The sequence below is a fragment of the Triturus cristatus genome, chromosome 7 (assembly GCF_964204655.1).
Source record: "Triturus cristatus chromosome 7, aTriCri1.1, whole genome shotgun sequence".
Classification (NCBI taxonomy): Eukaryota; Metazoa; Chordata; class Amphibia; order Caudata; family Salamandridae; genus Triturus; species Triturus cristatus.
Window position 1 is genome coordinate 1,305,497,618 of NC_140590.1, and position 17,037 is coordinate 1,305,514,654.

The window sequence follows — 17,037 nt, forward strand, 5'->3', positions numbered from 1 at the left end:
TGGGTAGCATCTGTAAATACAAGAAGGCAGGCCTAACTTGTTTAAAGTGCAACGGTTTAAGCAAAGGGATTAAAAAACGCTTCCTCGGCCAAAGGTAATAATAAGAGCAAAACATTGTAAAGTGAAGCATATCCTGTGGAGACACGTGTTTCAGCCACAGGATTTCCTTCCATTCAGCCGGACCCACCTGCATGGGAAAGCCAAATAATTATGCAATTGATTAAACATGAACCTGCCCAATAAAAACCTATCATGCTTTGAGCAAACCAGGCCCAGTTATGGCTCCAACCCCTGTACAGTTTTTAGAAGCAGGCCTGCCTAAAGAAAAAAAAGATGCCTTAGCATGGGCTAACCATGGAATACTCAATGTCTGGTCCAAGTACAAACAGTCCTCAAGAATCAGCCGACTTAACTTCAGCTCCCTCCTGCTCCACACCTTTATCCAGCACAAAAGCGGGCTTAGGGTGATTAGGTCTGAGACAGAATCAAGCCTCAGTGCCGTGTGCATGGAAAAAGCTGGGGTAGGCAGGGGAACCTGGACCAATGTGCGCAAAAAGTTGTTCTCCATAGTCTGGATCCGGTCAGCCTTAGTGTATCCTCAGACCGCACTACCTTATCGCAGCCATGCAATACACTTAGATTGATACATTTTTAAAAGGTCTCTTGGTGCCCTGGAGCCAAGCCTCTGTGTAAAACTAAAAACTGCCCCCATAGTTCCAACAGACTGATCTTTTAGTCTTTGCCCATGGGTTTCCAGCAGTTTTTGGGGTCAAATAAAACTCCCAGATAGGGGAGGGCATTGACTTTGGACAGGATAATTTTTGATACCTTAAAGGTCTTGCTGCTAGCGGATTTAGGGCCCACCACCATTACGTAAAAGATTTCGAGAAATTGACTGAAAAGTCCAGGAGTCCCATAAAAGACACATACTTAGCTAGTAGTAAGTACAACCCCTGTGCAGTCCGGGCCATCAGGACCGCATCGTCCACATATAGCAAGATGGGGAGAAATTTGCTCTTGATCTTAGGGCAGTCGGCTGGCACCGATCGAAGCGCAGATTGCAGCTCATTCACTTACAAAGTGAACAAAAAGGGTGCCATTATGTGGAAATTTAGCGTGCAAACTGAACATTATCTGCGCCATCTTGCCTCTCCCCAGCGCCACGCATAGCAAATGCACGGCCGCCATTTTAGGCACCCCACTCTCTCTCCCCGCTCACTCTCGATCGCCAGCGCTTTCCCCCGGCGCTGCGAGCATCCCCCGCGCGCCGGCCACCCCCGCTCTCTCATACAGGCCATAAACCCTCTCCTTCTGCGCGACCCTGCTACGGAACCACATCCGACCGACATCCCATACATGGTCATGCCTCTCCTTTGATAACCCCCTTCCTCTGCGCCCCATTGTCCGAACTGGTCCCAGGCCATCACCTAGCCCTGCGGATGCAGTTTATTGCCCCTACTGTAAGGGAAACACCCCGCATCAAAGGGATTACAGTAGATCAAAGCCCCTACCCCCTGAGACCCGGCCGGTTGCACACACCCCCGGGAATTAGCGGAATTCCCTGCTGCGCGATAGCCATCTCCCGCTGCGGGTAGGGTGGGAACCTCTACTGTAACCATGTGTGGGATCGGATCTGAGCCGGGGCTTCAGGGGATGTTCTTTCAGGCATCAAGAGAATCTCAAGAATGTACTATATGTAATAAAGCAATAAACCGGTGTATAAGAGACCAGGTCTCAGAGATGCGGTGAGAGCACCTCGTGACGATACCTTGCTGTCTGATCTGATGTGTTCTGCTCCGACGGAATAAAACTTTGTTTCCTGCCTTCCAGTCTCCGGCGCCTGCCTCTTTTATTGGTAAAATCATCGAGTGGTATGAGAGGCGATTACCGCCGGGCAAATACTTGAAAGGTTATCGACTGAAACTGCCGCTACCATTTAACAATTATACACCCCCGGCGAACCCCACAGCTTGCTGAGAATGGTCAGGAGCTCCTCTTGAAGAGAAACGCACCAAGGCTGAGGTTGTTGAGTACAGATCAGATAATGCCACAGTGCTAGAATCGACCCCCAGCTCACTAAGCCAAACCCATAGTTTAGCTCGATTCACCTTGTCGAAAGAGGTCGTCAAGTCCATAAATGCAAGATGTAGGGATTCTGTCCGAGCCATTGTGTATTTGTTGATAATTAGATGGAAATTGAGGCATTGGTCAGCTGTCGACCTCCCCGCCCTAAATCCATACTGGACATCACTCAAGATGTTGTTATCTTCTGCCCATTCAGACAACCTATTTAAAACCTCCCTAGAACCTTGACTGAAGTATGCAAAAGTGAGATTGGCCGATAGCATTATGGGTTACTCTGTCCCCCTTCTTGAATAAAAGCTCATGGTGGTAGACCAGGCAGTTGGCAACCCCTCCTGTGCAGCCGTATTTAAAACCTGTGTTAACAGCAGAGCCCAAACCTCAATATTAGCTTTAAACAAGTCAGGTGGTATGTTATCTGGGCCAGAGTCCTTTTTACTGGTCAGGGCAAGAACTCCCCGTTTGATTTCATCTAAAGTAAAAACCACTCGGTCGCTGATTTTGGATAGGAGCTTTACCATCCACCCCCTCCTCGTGGTTATAAATACCTTCAAATGAACCACCCAGTGTTGTTCCTGAATATGATGACATAAAAGCAGGCCAGAATCCTCAGAAAAACAAGGCCTGTTTACAACACTCCACAAAAGGCAACTATCCCCTGTTTCACAGGCTCGACATAGCTCTTCCCAGGCTACCTCCTGTAACTTGTGTCTACACTCCTTTTGGGCCACCTTATAGGCGTGCCTACAATTGCTAATCAGTCAATTGCCCGTCCCTCGGGGACTGCTTCAAGGCTGTCTTCAAATTGTGCAGAGTTTGTGAGCATTCCCTGTCGAACCATTTTAGGATTTGGGATTCCCCTGAACTAGTGGTTGTGACCGTCAAGAGTTTGCTAATCCCCCTCCCCCCTGCGTCACTATCCAAGCATGTGTTAAAATCATGGAGACAGGAAGAGAAAAAAGACTTTTGTAGATGCTGCGTGTCCACCTGAGCCCACTTAAGCCTTCTCCCTTTATCCATAGCAGACAAGCTCGTAAGGGCCACCCTTGGCTGTGGTTTTGGGCCCATGGCAATGTCCAGAGTTAGGGATAATAGATTATGGTTGCTAAAAGGGCTAAAGAAAGATATCGAAGTAAGGAGGTATAGTGGTGTGGAAACCATGATAAAATCAATAAGCGTACCTCTAAGCCTCCCTTTGTAGGTTGGGCAAATAACAGGATTCAGTGAATTCTCCAATTTTGCCATGGTTAGGGGCAGGTTGTAAGTATCTAAAAGCTCATTTAGCTTCCGCCCCTCCTGTGAGTGAACAAAATTAGGCCTTCAGTCAACGAACAGCTACCATTAGAAGCTGGAAAGATTACACAGGTGACAATTGAAATCGCCAGCCAAAACGATTAGTGGTTGACCATCTCCCATTTTTAAAATAGAACTCTAAGCGCTATCCAGATAAGGAATTCCGGGGGGCTCGGAACATCCGCCTTTGTTATTACAAAAATTAATTAAGACCATTGGGGAATGACCAGGCAATGTAAGTCGTACACCCTGCAGTGTGTGAGCTTGCCACTTGAGATCTGAGGTAAACACACTTAACTCAACTTTAAAATTCATGATTATGCCCTGCTTAGCCCTACTTGCCGTGGAAGACAGCTGGTACAAAATAAGTGGTGAATCCCTTCAGACAAAAGTTATCAATTGCTTACGTTTCTTATAGACCGATTATATGGAAGGTCTGGGCATAAGAAACCCGCCTAGGGTCACTGAATTTGGAAGCAAGACCTGCGACATTCCTGGACAGCACTTTGAGACACATAAGTTGCTTGGAGGGAGCTATCTGGGAGATGTTCCGAATTATTTCCTATAGCCTAGTAGCAGGGAGATCGTAGGCTGGACAGGCCCTCCTACCAGAGGAGTAAGAATAAGAAACAGTAGAGAGGCTGCCCGGTTTATAGAAAAAACCCTGGGGCAAGGCAACTATTCCTGATGGACCTCTTGTCGTACGGTTGGTGATAGCAAGTAATTTACCAGCTAGCCAGGGATTATTAAAATTAACCACCACACAGTCACCTGGCCATGGTTTCCTATCCTTGCCTATCCAGCCTGTCCTTCTTACCATGATAATAGCATCCGCAAGGTCCCTTTTAGGAATTAGACGTGAGCTAATCCAATGTGTCACCTTATTTTTAAGTTCTTGGTATGATTCACCATTAGCTCTAGAACAGAGGGGGCCATTCCCTAGGACCATTACATATTGTTTTACTGTTAGGGGGTGATTTATCAATCCTCCCTGGTTTATGGGAGGCACAGAGCGCGGGCCCGCCCCAGATTTATCCCAAGGTTATTGGAGGGAATCGGTGATATAAGAGCCCGAGTTTCTTCCGCAGGCCCATGCTTTAAACCTAGTTGGGGGGACCCCGACACTACACCACCAGCTTCGATGGTTGCTGCTGCAACAACCCTCCCAAGAGTGAATTCCCCTGCCACCGTGAGTCTTCTTCAGAATTCCCCTCCCCCCCCCAATGAGCAGACCCATCCCTCCCTTTGATCATCAAGAAAAACAGTTTGCAGACCCGATCTTCAATGTGAGAAAGTATCAGCAAAATTGAGGCCAACTTATCGTTCAATAATGTCTCAAGGTCCCCAGTAGACATTCCAATGAAGGGAGTCTGTATCCTCTCTGAAAGAAGTGGCGATAGGAGGAGCTGCCGGAGAGAACTCTACAGAGGGCTGGATAGATACGCAGGCCTTCCTTTTGCGTTTCTGCCTTGGGCTGATGTAGGCGAGGGTAAAGGAATGTCTGTTCCCGGGATGGCCCTCACAAGATCTTCCACACACACCCCCACAGGGTCCATATTCTGGAGGGCTCCATCAGACTTCTACAGGTAGGTGGACCAGGGGCAAGGCATGGGAAGTGTCGATGTCCAGCGAGAGCCTCCTCTCAACGAGTTCTATTTCTTTGGACACGACCCCCACTGCCTGATGCAGGTAACCTTCTATGGTTGACACACGGGGTGGTGGCTGAGGTTTTGGTGGGGGGACCTTTGTTTCTGCCCATGGTTGCCACACATTTCAACACCATTTGGAACCACTTTACCACTTCATTCAATAGGTAGCAACAAGGTTAAGTAAGTCAGGGATATCAGTAAGGCACTCTCAAGAGATATTCAAGAAGACCGTCACAGACACTCAGAGACTCCCAGAGAACAGAAATATCTTGTTCTTGGCCTCCTTCTTGGTGAGAAATCTCCATGCCACAGGGTCAATGACCTCAAAACAGCTCCAGTGGGGTCGAGCCAAGGGGGATGGCCCCGCTCCATCTCTTCCTGCAGGTGATGGACGCAGACAGGCCCGCTCTTGACCCGGTCTTAGCCCAGGCACGCACCGCACAGGGGGAGCCCCAGGCAGCAATTAAGGGCGATTCCAGGTGCAGAAGTGACATGAGCTAAGTGCGGCAGCAGCCACGAGCGTTGCTGGGGCCTGATGTCTCCTGCCCCCACCACCACGAAATCAGTCTGGGCTTCCTGCGCAGAGGGAGCCCCAGGCTGCAATTAAGGGTGCCTCCAGACGCAGAAGTAACGGGAGCAAAGTGTGGCAGCAGCCGCTAGGGATGCTGGGGCCTGAAGTCTCAGCCCCAGTTAGCAATTAAGGGTACCTCTGGTCGCAGATGTGATGGAAGCTAAGCGCACCACCACCGCAAAGTCAATCTGGGTTTCCCCTACTAATGCATATTATGCATTTGTTTTTTTCATCTTCTCTCCATTTAAATGAAAGAGTACACGGAGAGAGTGTGAATCTATTTCCTTTGTTTCTCTCACACACTAAAGTAATTATTATCTATAACCATATCCGTTTTTACCCCAAATATATACATTCAATTAGGGAACAATTTGGACATCAAACTTGTGAAAGAGAGGTTTGTCACAGTTCCTCAGCCCCTTATATGATTTCTCGCTAAGTACATCTTCTAAGTATGTTGTTATTTTAACTGACTAGATCTAACATGCTTAAAGTGCCTGTGCTCCCTAACCAACTAAATGTTTTCAGAAAGTGCCAGTGTCTTACTTTTCATTATATTTTATTTTAAAAAATCTGTTGTCTAAAATGGAGTCAAATGGAGTCAAATCAAGCAAACAAACAATTCATCCTTTTCGTCTGTGAATAACCCTTCCTGAATGACCTTTCATTCCTCTATAAATCAAAAAATGTATTCATTCATAAGATAAGATACAGAGAAAGAAATCAAAGATAATGAGAATAATAGCATAAGGGGAAAACAAGAGTGCCAAATCTTTAGCAAAATGTAAAGTCATAAAGTCAATATTACAATGTGTCACCATCAAGTAATCTAGGTGAAATCATTGCTATCCCAACTGTATATGTAATTCTGCATCCAAATTATGTCCATGTGAAATTTCAGTCCCCAGTGCTATAATTAGACATGATTCCATACGTCTAGGGATAAGGTTCTATCTCCTCCTCATTCTTCCACTCCGATATGTTTTATTCCAAAATATTGAAGCTGTGAATTGTTACTCTAATGGTGTTCAGAGAAGTGTTTAGCTATCGGTTAGGAGAAGTCACAATTCTTAATTGCATAGTCATGCTGAGATATATATATATTTTTTTTACCACCGATTGCCACTATCACTGCACAATCATTAGCGGGTGCATCCATCGTGACTGTGGCTGTCCTTAACCTATTTACCAAGAAAAAAACCCACCAGGGTCACTGGAGCACTCTCGGTTTTTAGCCTTCAATTTTAATTATAGCAAATGCGTTTTGGCGATTCCACCTTTTTCAATGCCTTAGTATAGAACAATATATTTCCTCCACATTTAAAACATTCCTGCCCTCTTGCCATTCGGCAGGGAACATGCTGTGAGAGAAAGCAGACTACATGCCTGTTCCAATGTTCTTTTTCGGGCCGCCATCGCAACCTTCAATGTTTATCAATCTCTGAGTATTCGTGTCAACTTATACCTTTCGTTTTCGTAAAATTCGTCCCTTAGTAAAAACGAGTCATACAGGAATAAATGCTTTCTTTTGCAGGTCATGTTTCCACTCACCAAATGTGGGCTTATTGAAGAGACAAACCCTTGCCCTGCCGTGCTCTGACCTGCAACAGGTCTGTGTTCGTAGGATCTGGTTTGGTAACCGGATTCCATTCATTTTTGTAATGATGACCTAGTGTCGACAATCTGGCAGATACATACTTCTTTACCACCAATTACCACTATCACTGCCGAACAACTTCATGAGCGGGTGCATCCATCGTGACTCTGGCCGTCACTAACCTATTTACCAACTATAACCCCCACCAGGGAGTCACTGGAGCACTCTTGGTTTTCAGCCTTCAATTTTAATAATAGCAGACGCGTTTCAGCGAGTCCGTCTTTTTCAGCGCCCTTGTATATAACAATATATTTGCTCCACATTTAAAACATTCCTGCCCTCTTGCTATTGGACAGGGAATATGCCGTGAGGGAAAGCGGAATACAAGCTGGCCTTTCCGAAGTTCGTTTTCGGGTCCGCCATCGCGATCTACAATGTTTATCTGAAAGAGACAATTAGTTATAGATTTCTTACCTTAGAACCACCCCCAGACTGGATCCTCAGAATTTTTTCATCAGCAGTACCCCTGCATGTCGAAAGGTGGCATGGGTCGGCTCCGCTTTCGTCGTTGGCGTCGTGGTCGCTGGGATGACGTCTCGGTAGCTATTTAGACGCCGCCCTCGCGTTGACGTCAGTTCTTTCTTTTTCTGCGCCAGCCAGCGCAGATCTGGAGAGAACGGTACCTCCAGTCACTTTTTGACTTTTTGCTGACCTTTGTCGAGATCAATTTTGAGTCTTCGACTCCTGGTGTATGTCGGGATGCCCGGTTTCAAGGCTTGCGGCTCCTGCAGCCGACTGATGTCAGTAACGGTTCCTCACCGCGTGTGCCGGTTTTACCTGGAGCACGACCACGACCCCAAGTCGTGCTCTGACTGCCGGACCATGAATCTGAAGTCTTAGTGGGAGCGGTGCCGAAAGCTTCTCGAGGCCCGTCTTCCGCCTCTGTGCCGTTCGAGGTCCCAATTGCGTGGGAGGTCGAGGGACCGGTCGTGCAGCCACCACCACCAGTCTTTTTCAAAGTCTTCACACTCCTCTGGTAAGTCTAAGCACAAGAAGAAGTCGAAGAAGCACCGTCGCTCTTCGACTTCTCCCCGTCTTTCGGCCGACGCGACGAGAGATGCAGGTGGTGCCCCTCCCGCGGCTCCACGTGTGGAGCCCCTAGGGTCGACTCCGAGTTTACCTCCCTTCCTGGGACCCGGAGTGACCCCTGCGCATCTTCGCACCTTTTACGAAGCGATGCATGCCATCTTTGGGCAGCCCGACTCCGCTGGCGCGCCTTCGGGCCTCGCAGACTTGACTGGGGGCCCTGGGCCTTCTACCCCGGCGCCTCCGGCCCTAGCACTGCAGGGCCCCCTTGGATCCAGGCCTAGAAGGGAGAGACGCAGCAAAGTTAACCATTCACTGTGGACTGTTTACCGCCGACTCGCTAGGTAGGACGATTTCCACGTCGGTAGCCCTTCGACGCTACGCCGACTGAGGTCGACTGGCTTTTAAGGGGATGTCCAATACACTCTTATAAATATGCCTTTTGATGGCCGTTGCCTGTTCGGCTGCAAGGCAGACGACGCGCTAGAGCGCTTTAAGGACTCTCGGGCTACGGCCAAGTCCTTGGACCTCCCGCCCTGCGCAGTCTGCTGTTTGCTCCTTTTGTGGCTACGGAAGGGGTGCCCTGCCACGTCCCACCCAGAGCCACAGGCCGGCGCAAGCTGTTAAACCCCTGCTGTGGTTCTGGGGACCAGCGGGCAGGCCAGTCCACCACAGCCCCCTCTGCAGCAGCCTCCAAACCCTCCTAGTCTGACCTTTCAGTGCCACCAATCTGCAGCGGGCGGCAGGATTCACCAGCAACTCCCCCACTGGCGCACCATCACATCGGACAGGTGGGTTTTGCAAATAGTCCGAAGGGGCTACTCCCTCCCCTTTGAGACTACCCCTCCATCCATGCCACCTCAGTACCATCTCATGTCGGAGGATCATCTGGCCCTTCTCCAACTGGAAGTTTCAGCACTCTTGGTCAAGGGAGCCATTGAGCGAGTTCCTGCCCCAGAAGTAGGTAATGGTTGCTATTCCCACTACTTTCTGGTGCCCAAGAAGGACAAAGGTCTGCGTCCTATCTTGGATCTCAGGAACGTCAACCGCTTCCCCTGGAAGGAGAAGTTCATAGTGCTGACGCTAGCTCAGGTCCTGACTGCCCTCGACCCTGGAGACTGGATGGTAGCGTTGGACTTGCAGGAAGCTTATTTTCACATCCCTGTCCTGCCGGCCCACCGCCATTACCTGCAGTTCACAGTAGGCCAGAAGCACTTTCAGTGTACTGTGCTCCCCTTAGGCCTTACAAGCGCCCCTTGGGTGTTCACGAAAGTGATGGCGGTGGTCGCAGCTCATCTGGGGTTCCAGTCTTCCCCTATCTTGACGACTGGCTGTTGAAGTCGTGCTCACCCCAAGCTGTTGTCTCCCACCTCCAGACTACGGCTGACCTCCTGCATTTGCTGGGGTTCTCCATCAACATGCCGAAGTCGCACCTCACTCCCTCTCAGAAGCTCCTTTTCATTGGAGCGATTCTGGACACTATGCAGTTTCGGGTCTATCCTCCCTAACAGCGAGTCTGGGATATTCAGGCTATGATTCCGATCTTCTATCCCGGGTTTCGGTCAGGATGACCCTCAGGCTACTGGGCCTGATGGCCTCCTGTATTCTGCTGGTGGACCATGCCAGATGGCCAATGCGGGCTCTGCAGTGGGACCTGAAGTTCCTGTGGGCTCAACGTCAGGGGAACCTGTCTGATTGCGTCCAGATCTCGGAGGGCCCTGCACACCGATTGCAGTGGTGGCTAACGAACCAGGATTGGGTCGACGGCAGATTCCTCTCCCTTCCCCAACCAGAGCTCACAGTGGTCACCAATGCATCACTTCTGGGATGGGGCGGTTACATGTGGGAGACTGATATCAGAGGCCTCTGGTCTCCGGCTTAGTCCAGGCTCCACATCAACCTTCTGGAGCTTGATCAGTTCTTGCACTAAAAGCATTCCTTCCCTCTGTCTGGGGAAGAGCATTGCAGGTGTTCACGGACAACACCACCACCATGTGGTACTGCAATAAACAAGGCGGGGTGGGGTCGTGGACCCTATGTCAAGAGGCTCTCCGTCTCTGGACATGGCTGGGACATCAGGGAATGTCCCTGGTGGTTTAACACTTGGCAGGTTCCCTGAACGCCAGGGTGGACAAACCCAGCCGCAGGTGCATGATGGATCACGAATGGCGTCTTCACTCGGAGGTGGCGCAAGGTCGGTCTCTTTCAGCAGTGGGGAGAGCCTTGGTTAGATCTATTCGCCACTGAAGAGAACGCGCAATGTCAGCAATTCTGCGCGTTGGAATTTCCAAGGCGCACTCGCTAGGCAACGCTTTTTGTCACGAGTTCAGTTACGGTCTTCTATACGCCTTTCCGCCTAAACCACTTCTGCCCAGAGTGCTGAAGAAGATCGAGCGCGACCAGGCCCAAGTCATCCTTGTGGCTTCGGATTGGGCACGAAGAATCTGGTATCCCGAACTGTTACACATGGCTATCGAGCCTCCGATCCGACTGCTTCTTCGGGAGGATCTTCTGTAGCAGCAGCGGGGGACGGTCCTCCACCCGAACCTGTACAGCCTCCACCTCTTTGCGTGGAGATTGAGCGGCGACTTCCTCCCGAAGTCTGTGATGTTATCTTGGCAGCCAGGCGTCCCTCCACTAAGACGGTATACGCCTGCAGATGGAACACATTTGAGGCATGGTGCACAGCAAAGGCTATGGGTCCCCTTTCTTCCCCTCTTTCTAAGGTTCTCCTGTACCTCTTTTCTTTGGCCCAGCAGGGCTCTGCTCTGGGCACTCTTAAGGGCTACCTCTCAGCCATGTCAGCCTTTCTTAGGCTTCCTGATCAGCCTTCTCTTTTCAAGTCCCCTGTTGTAAATCGCTTCCTTAACGGCATTACTCATCTTTTTCCTCCTGTTACCTTCGTAATGCCTCAGTGTGACTTGAACTTGGTTCTTGCGTATCTTCTGTGCACTCCCTTTGAGCCGCTATATAAGTGTCCTCTCAGGCTTCTGACTTTAAAAACGGCCTTTCTGGTGGCCATCACCTCTGCGCGCAGGATGAGTGAGTTCCAAACTCTTTCTTCCAAGCCTCCTATTCTGACTGTTCATCTGGACATGGTCGTCCTCAGAACTAGACCTTCCTTTCTTCCCAAGGTGGTTACTTCTTTCCACATTGGTCAAACCATCACTTTGCCCACCTCTTTCCGCCTCCGCATCCTTCTAAGAAGGAAGAGAGGCTCCACCGTCTGGATCCAAAACGGACGCTTTCCTTTTATTTGGATCGCACCAAGCACTTCTGGGTGGATGACCAGCTCTTTGTTGGCTACGTGGGCACCAAGAAAGGTTGGGTCGTGCATAAACGGACCATCTCCAGGTAGGTCGTTTTGTGCATCAAAGCTTGCTACTCTTTGGCAAAGGAGGAGCCTCTAGTGGGACTGCGCGCCCATTCCACCAGGGAGACTGCAGCTACCACTGCTTTGGGACGGGGAGTCCCCTTAATGACCTCTGTCACGCAGCTACGTGAGCATCTCTGCACACGTTCACAAAATACTACTGCCTGGACAGCCAAGTCCGGAGAGACGGCTTCTTTGGCCGTTCTGTTCTCCAGAACTTTCTGGTGTGAACTTGGTTCGCAGACCCACCTCCGGGGTTGGTATTTCTGTGCTACCTATTCTAAGGTAAGGAATCTATAACTAATTGTCTCTTTCAGATTAACAAGTTACTTACCATCGGTAATGATATATCTGTAAGAGACATAGATTAGTTATAGATTCCATACCGCCCCACCCATCCTCCCCGTTCTGCTAACTGACTTCTAGGGTCAGGGAATACCTTTCAGGGCCCTAGTTTTGTGCACCAGTGGTCATTGTCTTGCAGGGCTCTGTGCTACTGGCGTGGATTGTCGTGTAAAAGAAGTGACATCCGCACGCAATGGCGGCGTCTAAGTAGCTACCACGACGCCAGCGATGAACGCGGAGCCGACCAACACCATCTTTCGACACACTGGAGGACTGCTGACAAAAAAATTCCCCGGATCCAGTCTGACGCCTGCGGGTAATTTTAAGGTAAGGAACTAATCTATGTCTCTTACAGATATATCGTTACTGAAGGTAAGTCATTTGTTCATCAATCTCTAAGTGAGCATTTGTGTCAAATGTGGGCTCATTGAAGAGTCGAACCCTCGCCCTCCTGTACTCTAACCTACAACAGGTCCATGTTCGTAGGAGCTGGTTTGGTAACTGGATTCCATTCATTTTTGTAATGACGACCTAGTGTTGACGATCACCGGAGTCTGGTGGTCAGCTGCAGTTTGACTCTTGCCGAAACGCATCTGCTATTATGAAAATTGAAGGCTGAAAACCGAGAGTGCTGCAGTGACTCACCGGTGGTGTGTGTGTGTGTGTGTGTGTGTGTATATGTATGTGTGTATATATATATATATATATATATACACACACACACACACACGCACACACACGCACATATATACACACTCAAGTAGCTGATTGAGCAGTCCTGCTGGTAAATTGGCAATAGGTCACAAGTGAAAGAAAAAAAATAATCAAAAAAGGTGGCTACGATTGGAACATTCTTTAAAGGGGACAATATTGCATCAGTGAATGAAGGAGATGTGATCACCTAGAGGCCTCTTCTGGAATTTGTACAAGTGAATCTGACATCACACTCTGAATGTAGATTTTTGTTCCATGTTCTGGGTCACTTGTTCAGATAATAACGTACGTTGGATTTTTAGAGGTTGTCTTTTCTAGTATTGTTGTCATTCTATCTTGAATTATGCTGATCAAGCTGTGAGAGACTGTTGTGTGAATGGTAGCCTCAGCCATACATCTTTTTGTCAAGGCATGCTTTTGATGTTGATAGATGTAACTAGATTTTGATTATTGGTCATTCCTGCGTATTTTCAGTTGTATTATCCTAATTTGGATTATTAGACAAATGTACACTTGAACTTATTTTAAAAGATTTTTAAAAATAGCACACATACAATATAGTTGCATTTATAATATAACATTTTGTTTCCTTAGGAGGAGTATGATGCATTGCCAGTTGAGATTGCTGAATCGATTCCACAAACATCCTTGCCTGAGGTGGAAATGAAGCCTGAAGATTTTATAGTTGATGTAACTATTTAAATTTACACAATTTCTTGCAAGCATAAGAATGAAAAATTACCAGCGAAACCTTTACAAGATACACAGGCGTTCAGTACAGTGAGAAAATGTTTAATTTTCAGCTTGCTTAGAGTAGATACAATTTTGTATTTTTTCATGCTTATAAATATTGCCCAACATTTATTTTGATTATTTGATTTGCATTTTATTAAGAGTGCTACAAGTAAAATATGTGTCTGCATGCTGTTCATATATTAGTACAGCTGAGATGGAAATATCCCTAATAAAACCAGAATCCGAAATCTTTACAGTACTAAGAACAACTGATAATATAAGGTTCTCTGACAAAATTTCGAAGGTCAGAAATTCGACCTACACAAATATCGCAACACTAATATCGATGTCAAGAATATCGACATCCTATCTACAACATGGTAAGTACAAAAATATCGAAAATAAAATATAGATGTCAAAAATATCGTTTTTAAAAATATCGGGTTTTTTTTGGTTATAAAAAATATGTAAAATAAACATAATAATACTTATAAATAAAATAAACATAATTAAACATATTTCACAATGTTAAAAATTAATAAATATAATTTAATAAAAAATTAATTAGACATATAATATATAATATATACTTAATAATGTTTTAATAATTATTTTAATAAATTATACATTATTTAAAAATGTTAACAATTGCAAAAACATTACACATAAAACAGTAACATAAATAAAAATTAAATAATTATGTATAACAAATTAAAACTATTACATTTAATTTTAATATTGTTAAAATTAATTATATACTGCATTAGCTAAAATAATAAAAAAAATATTAAATAGCAGAGACAATAAAACTACTACTCCAGCTCCAAAAAAAACAGAAAGGAAAATGTTGGATAGCGTAAGGGTAAAAATTACTATTCCCACTCCAGAGAGTGGAACAGTAGGGAAAGTGTTGGATAGCGTATTGGTAAAAATTACTATTCCAACTCCAGAGAGTGCAACAGTAGGGAAAGTGTTGGATAGCGTAGGGGTAAAAATTACTATTCCAACTCCATAGAGTGCAACAGTAGGGTAGGTGTTGGATAGCGTAGGGGTAAAAATTACTATTCAAACTCCAGAGAGAGCAACAGTAGGGAAAGTGTTGGATAGCGTAGGGGTAAAAATTACTTTTCCAACTCCAGAGAGTGCAACAGCAGGGAAAGTGTTGGATAGCGTAGGGGTAAAAATTACTATTCCAACTCCCGAGAGTGCAACAGTAAGGAAAGTGTTGGATAGCGTAGGGGTAAAAATTATTATTCCAACTACAAAGACTGCAACAGTAGGGCAAGTGTTGGATAGCTTAGAAGTTAAAAATATCATACTTATAAATAAAATAATTCTTTAAAATAATTAATAATTTAATGATTAAATAACTCAAAATTACTTACAAATACCAATAGATATTTATTAAAAACATAACTACCAATAAATAATTAATTAGCAATAAATTATTAATAAATACCAATAAATAATAATTAATGAATATTAATTACCAATTAAATATTGAACAATTACATTTTTTAGACCAAAAAATAATTATCAAACCCTAATTACCAATTAAAAAATATTAAACAATTACATATTTTTTATACACAAATTATTAATTATTATACAATATTTACCAATTATTAATTACTTATTAGTATATTAATTAGAAATATCAATACATAATATTTAAACATATTTAATGACCAATTGATTATTAATCAACAATAAATTATTTTTCATAACCAAATTATTATAATTTAAAATATTTACCAATTAATAATTAATCTCCAATTAATTATCAATACCCAACAACAAATTTAATAATTACTTAATTAGATTTCAATTACTTCCAACACTATTCCCCTATAAACACACAAAACACTCAACTAATAAAATAATACTGTTAACATAATTATCAATTAATCAATTAATAAAAACTAATTACCAATTAATAATAATTAATTACCACTTAATACTTAATTAACAATAATATAATTATCAATACCAATAAATAAATAAAAATATTACTTAATTACAATTAAATTACTTCCCACCCTATTCCCCTATAAACCCGCTAACGAATTTAAACGCAAAAATTATTTTAAATTATTTTATAATTCCTAATAATTTATAATTAATTTCATATAATTAAATTACTTCCCACCCTGTTCCCCTATAAACCCACAACCCGCTACAGAATTTAAACGCTAAAATTATTTTAAATTAATTTATAATTCCCAAAAATGAATGTGATCAAATTGGCTCTTACTGTATTCGAGTGATTGCTGAATGTTTTAACCAAAAAGCTGTCATGATCTGTGGCCTTGGCTCATTTTCCTGCCCTATGCACACTATGGTGACATCACCTTTCATATGTATGTATAGACATAATCCCAGAATATTAGTGTTAAATTTGTCTTAATATCCTTCCGGTTCTTTGGCACAAGAGCATTTAACTGGCCTGAGAAAAGTTCAGAAGTCGGCACAGCAGCCGTCAAAAAAGCTAAAACTAGGTACAGATTATATTCTTATCCTAAAAGAACTCCTGCATACACATACATGGTGTATGAGAAAGTAAGCTTATTCACTAAAAATCTACATTTGAAACAATCCTCGAAGTGATAACCACAATTTGTTAGTCTATTTCTTATCGTGCAGATTCTTAATCCAGTTGCTGTATGGTTGAAATACCATATTCTCGGTGTCTTTGTTGAAACCCTGTTCTGTGCAAACACTTCTTTCTCCAAATTCTGTGCCCAATCAGGTGAATACTGAAAAGCATTGAGTTGCATAAGATTCTACGTGCAAGCAGGAGCCCCAACACCAAGACAGTTTTTTGAGGGTGAGATGAGGGCTCGGTCATTAGTGGTGAGATGAGGGCTCTGTCATTAGTTGGCTCACCGTCCTACACTTAGCAGATCTGTAAGCTCAAAACTCCAAATGTGTTAGTCCACGTTCATTCCAGGGTAGGAAAGACTGGTACTGCTCCGTGAATGACTATGCAATTTGCCAAAAAGCTTTGCGTCTCTGTAGGATGCTCTATGATTTAGCACCTGAACACAAACTACAATTTCTAATGACTCTTCAGAATGCTTGGAATTTGAAGTGGCAATTTTGAAGTTATCAAATTCAGGTTTCCTCATGATTAAAGAGTCCTTGCTAGGTAGTGAGTTCCTTCTTGCCAGACCATGTGAAAATCTTGATGACTATGTGTTTTCTTTTAATAGCACATTGTGTACCCTCAAAGTGTTTAATGTATTTTGATTACATGCACATCGGGGATCAAACCTGCCCGCTCAGTTCAGAAAGCCTAATTAGGCAAGCTGATTGGATGGACACGCATCAGGTGCACTGCTGGTATGGGAAAGGTAAGCCCAACTGTGCCTGATTGCATACATACTGGCTTGGTACAGGACTATGAACCTAAAACAGTAAGTCCTGAAAGGACTCTTTCTTCTAGTGCTCAGAGCCCCTCCACTGTGCTGTCACCCTATTGACACCTCTAACCTGCTGGCAGCATTGATGTCAGTTCTAAGTTCTCCGCAATGCTAGCGGAAAACACTGAATGCCTGAAACACAGAGCACTTTTAAACACCAATGTTGAGTA

General features: G+C 44.8%; 1 protein-coding gene across 4 annotated transcripts in view; it reads left to right on the forward strand.

The window, feature by feature from the left end:
* The window catches only part of SAMHD1 (SAM and HD domain containing deoxynucleoside triphosphate triphosphohydrolase 1), a 1,667,622-nt gene that overhangs the window by 1,314,101 nt on the left and 336,484 nt on the right, over positions 1–17,037 (forward strand). For all 4 annotated transcript variants that reach the window (XM_085618924.1, XM_085618923.1, XM_085618925.1 and 1 more), the window contains one exon: positions 13,305–13,400. In XM_085618924.1, the coding sequence (XP_085475050.1) occupies positions 13,305–13,400 (96 nt within the window). The remainder of the gene's footprint in view (positions 1–13,304; positions 13,401–17,037) is intronic.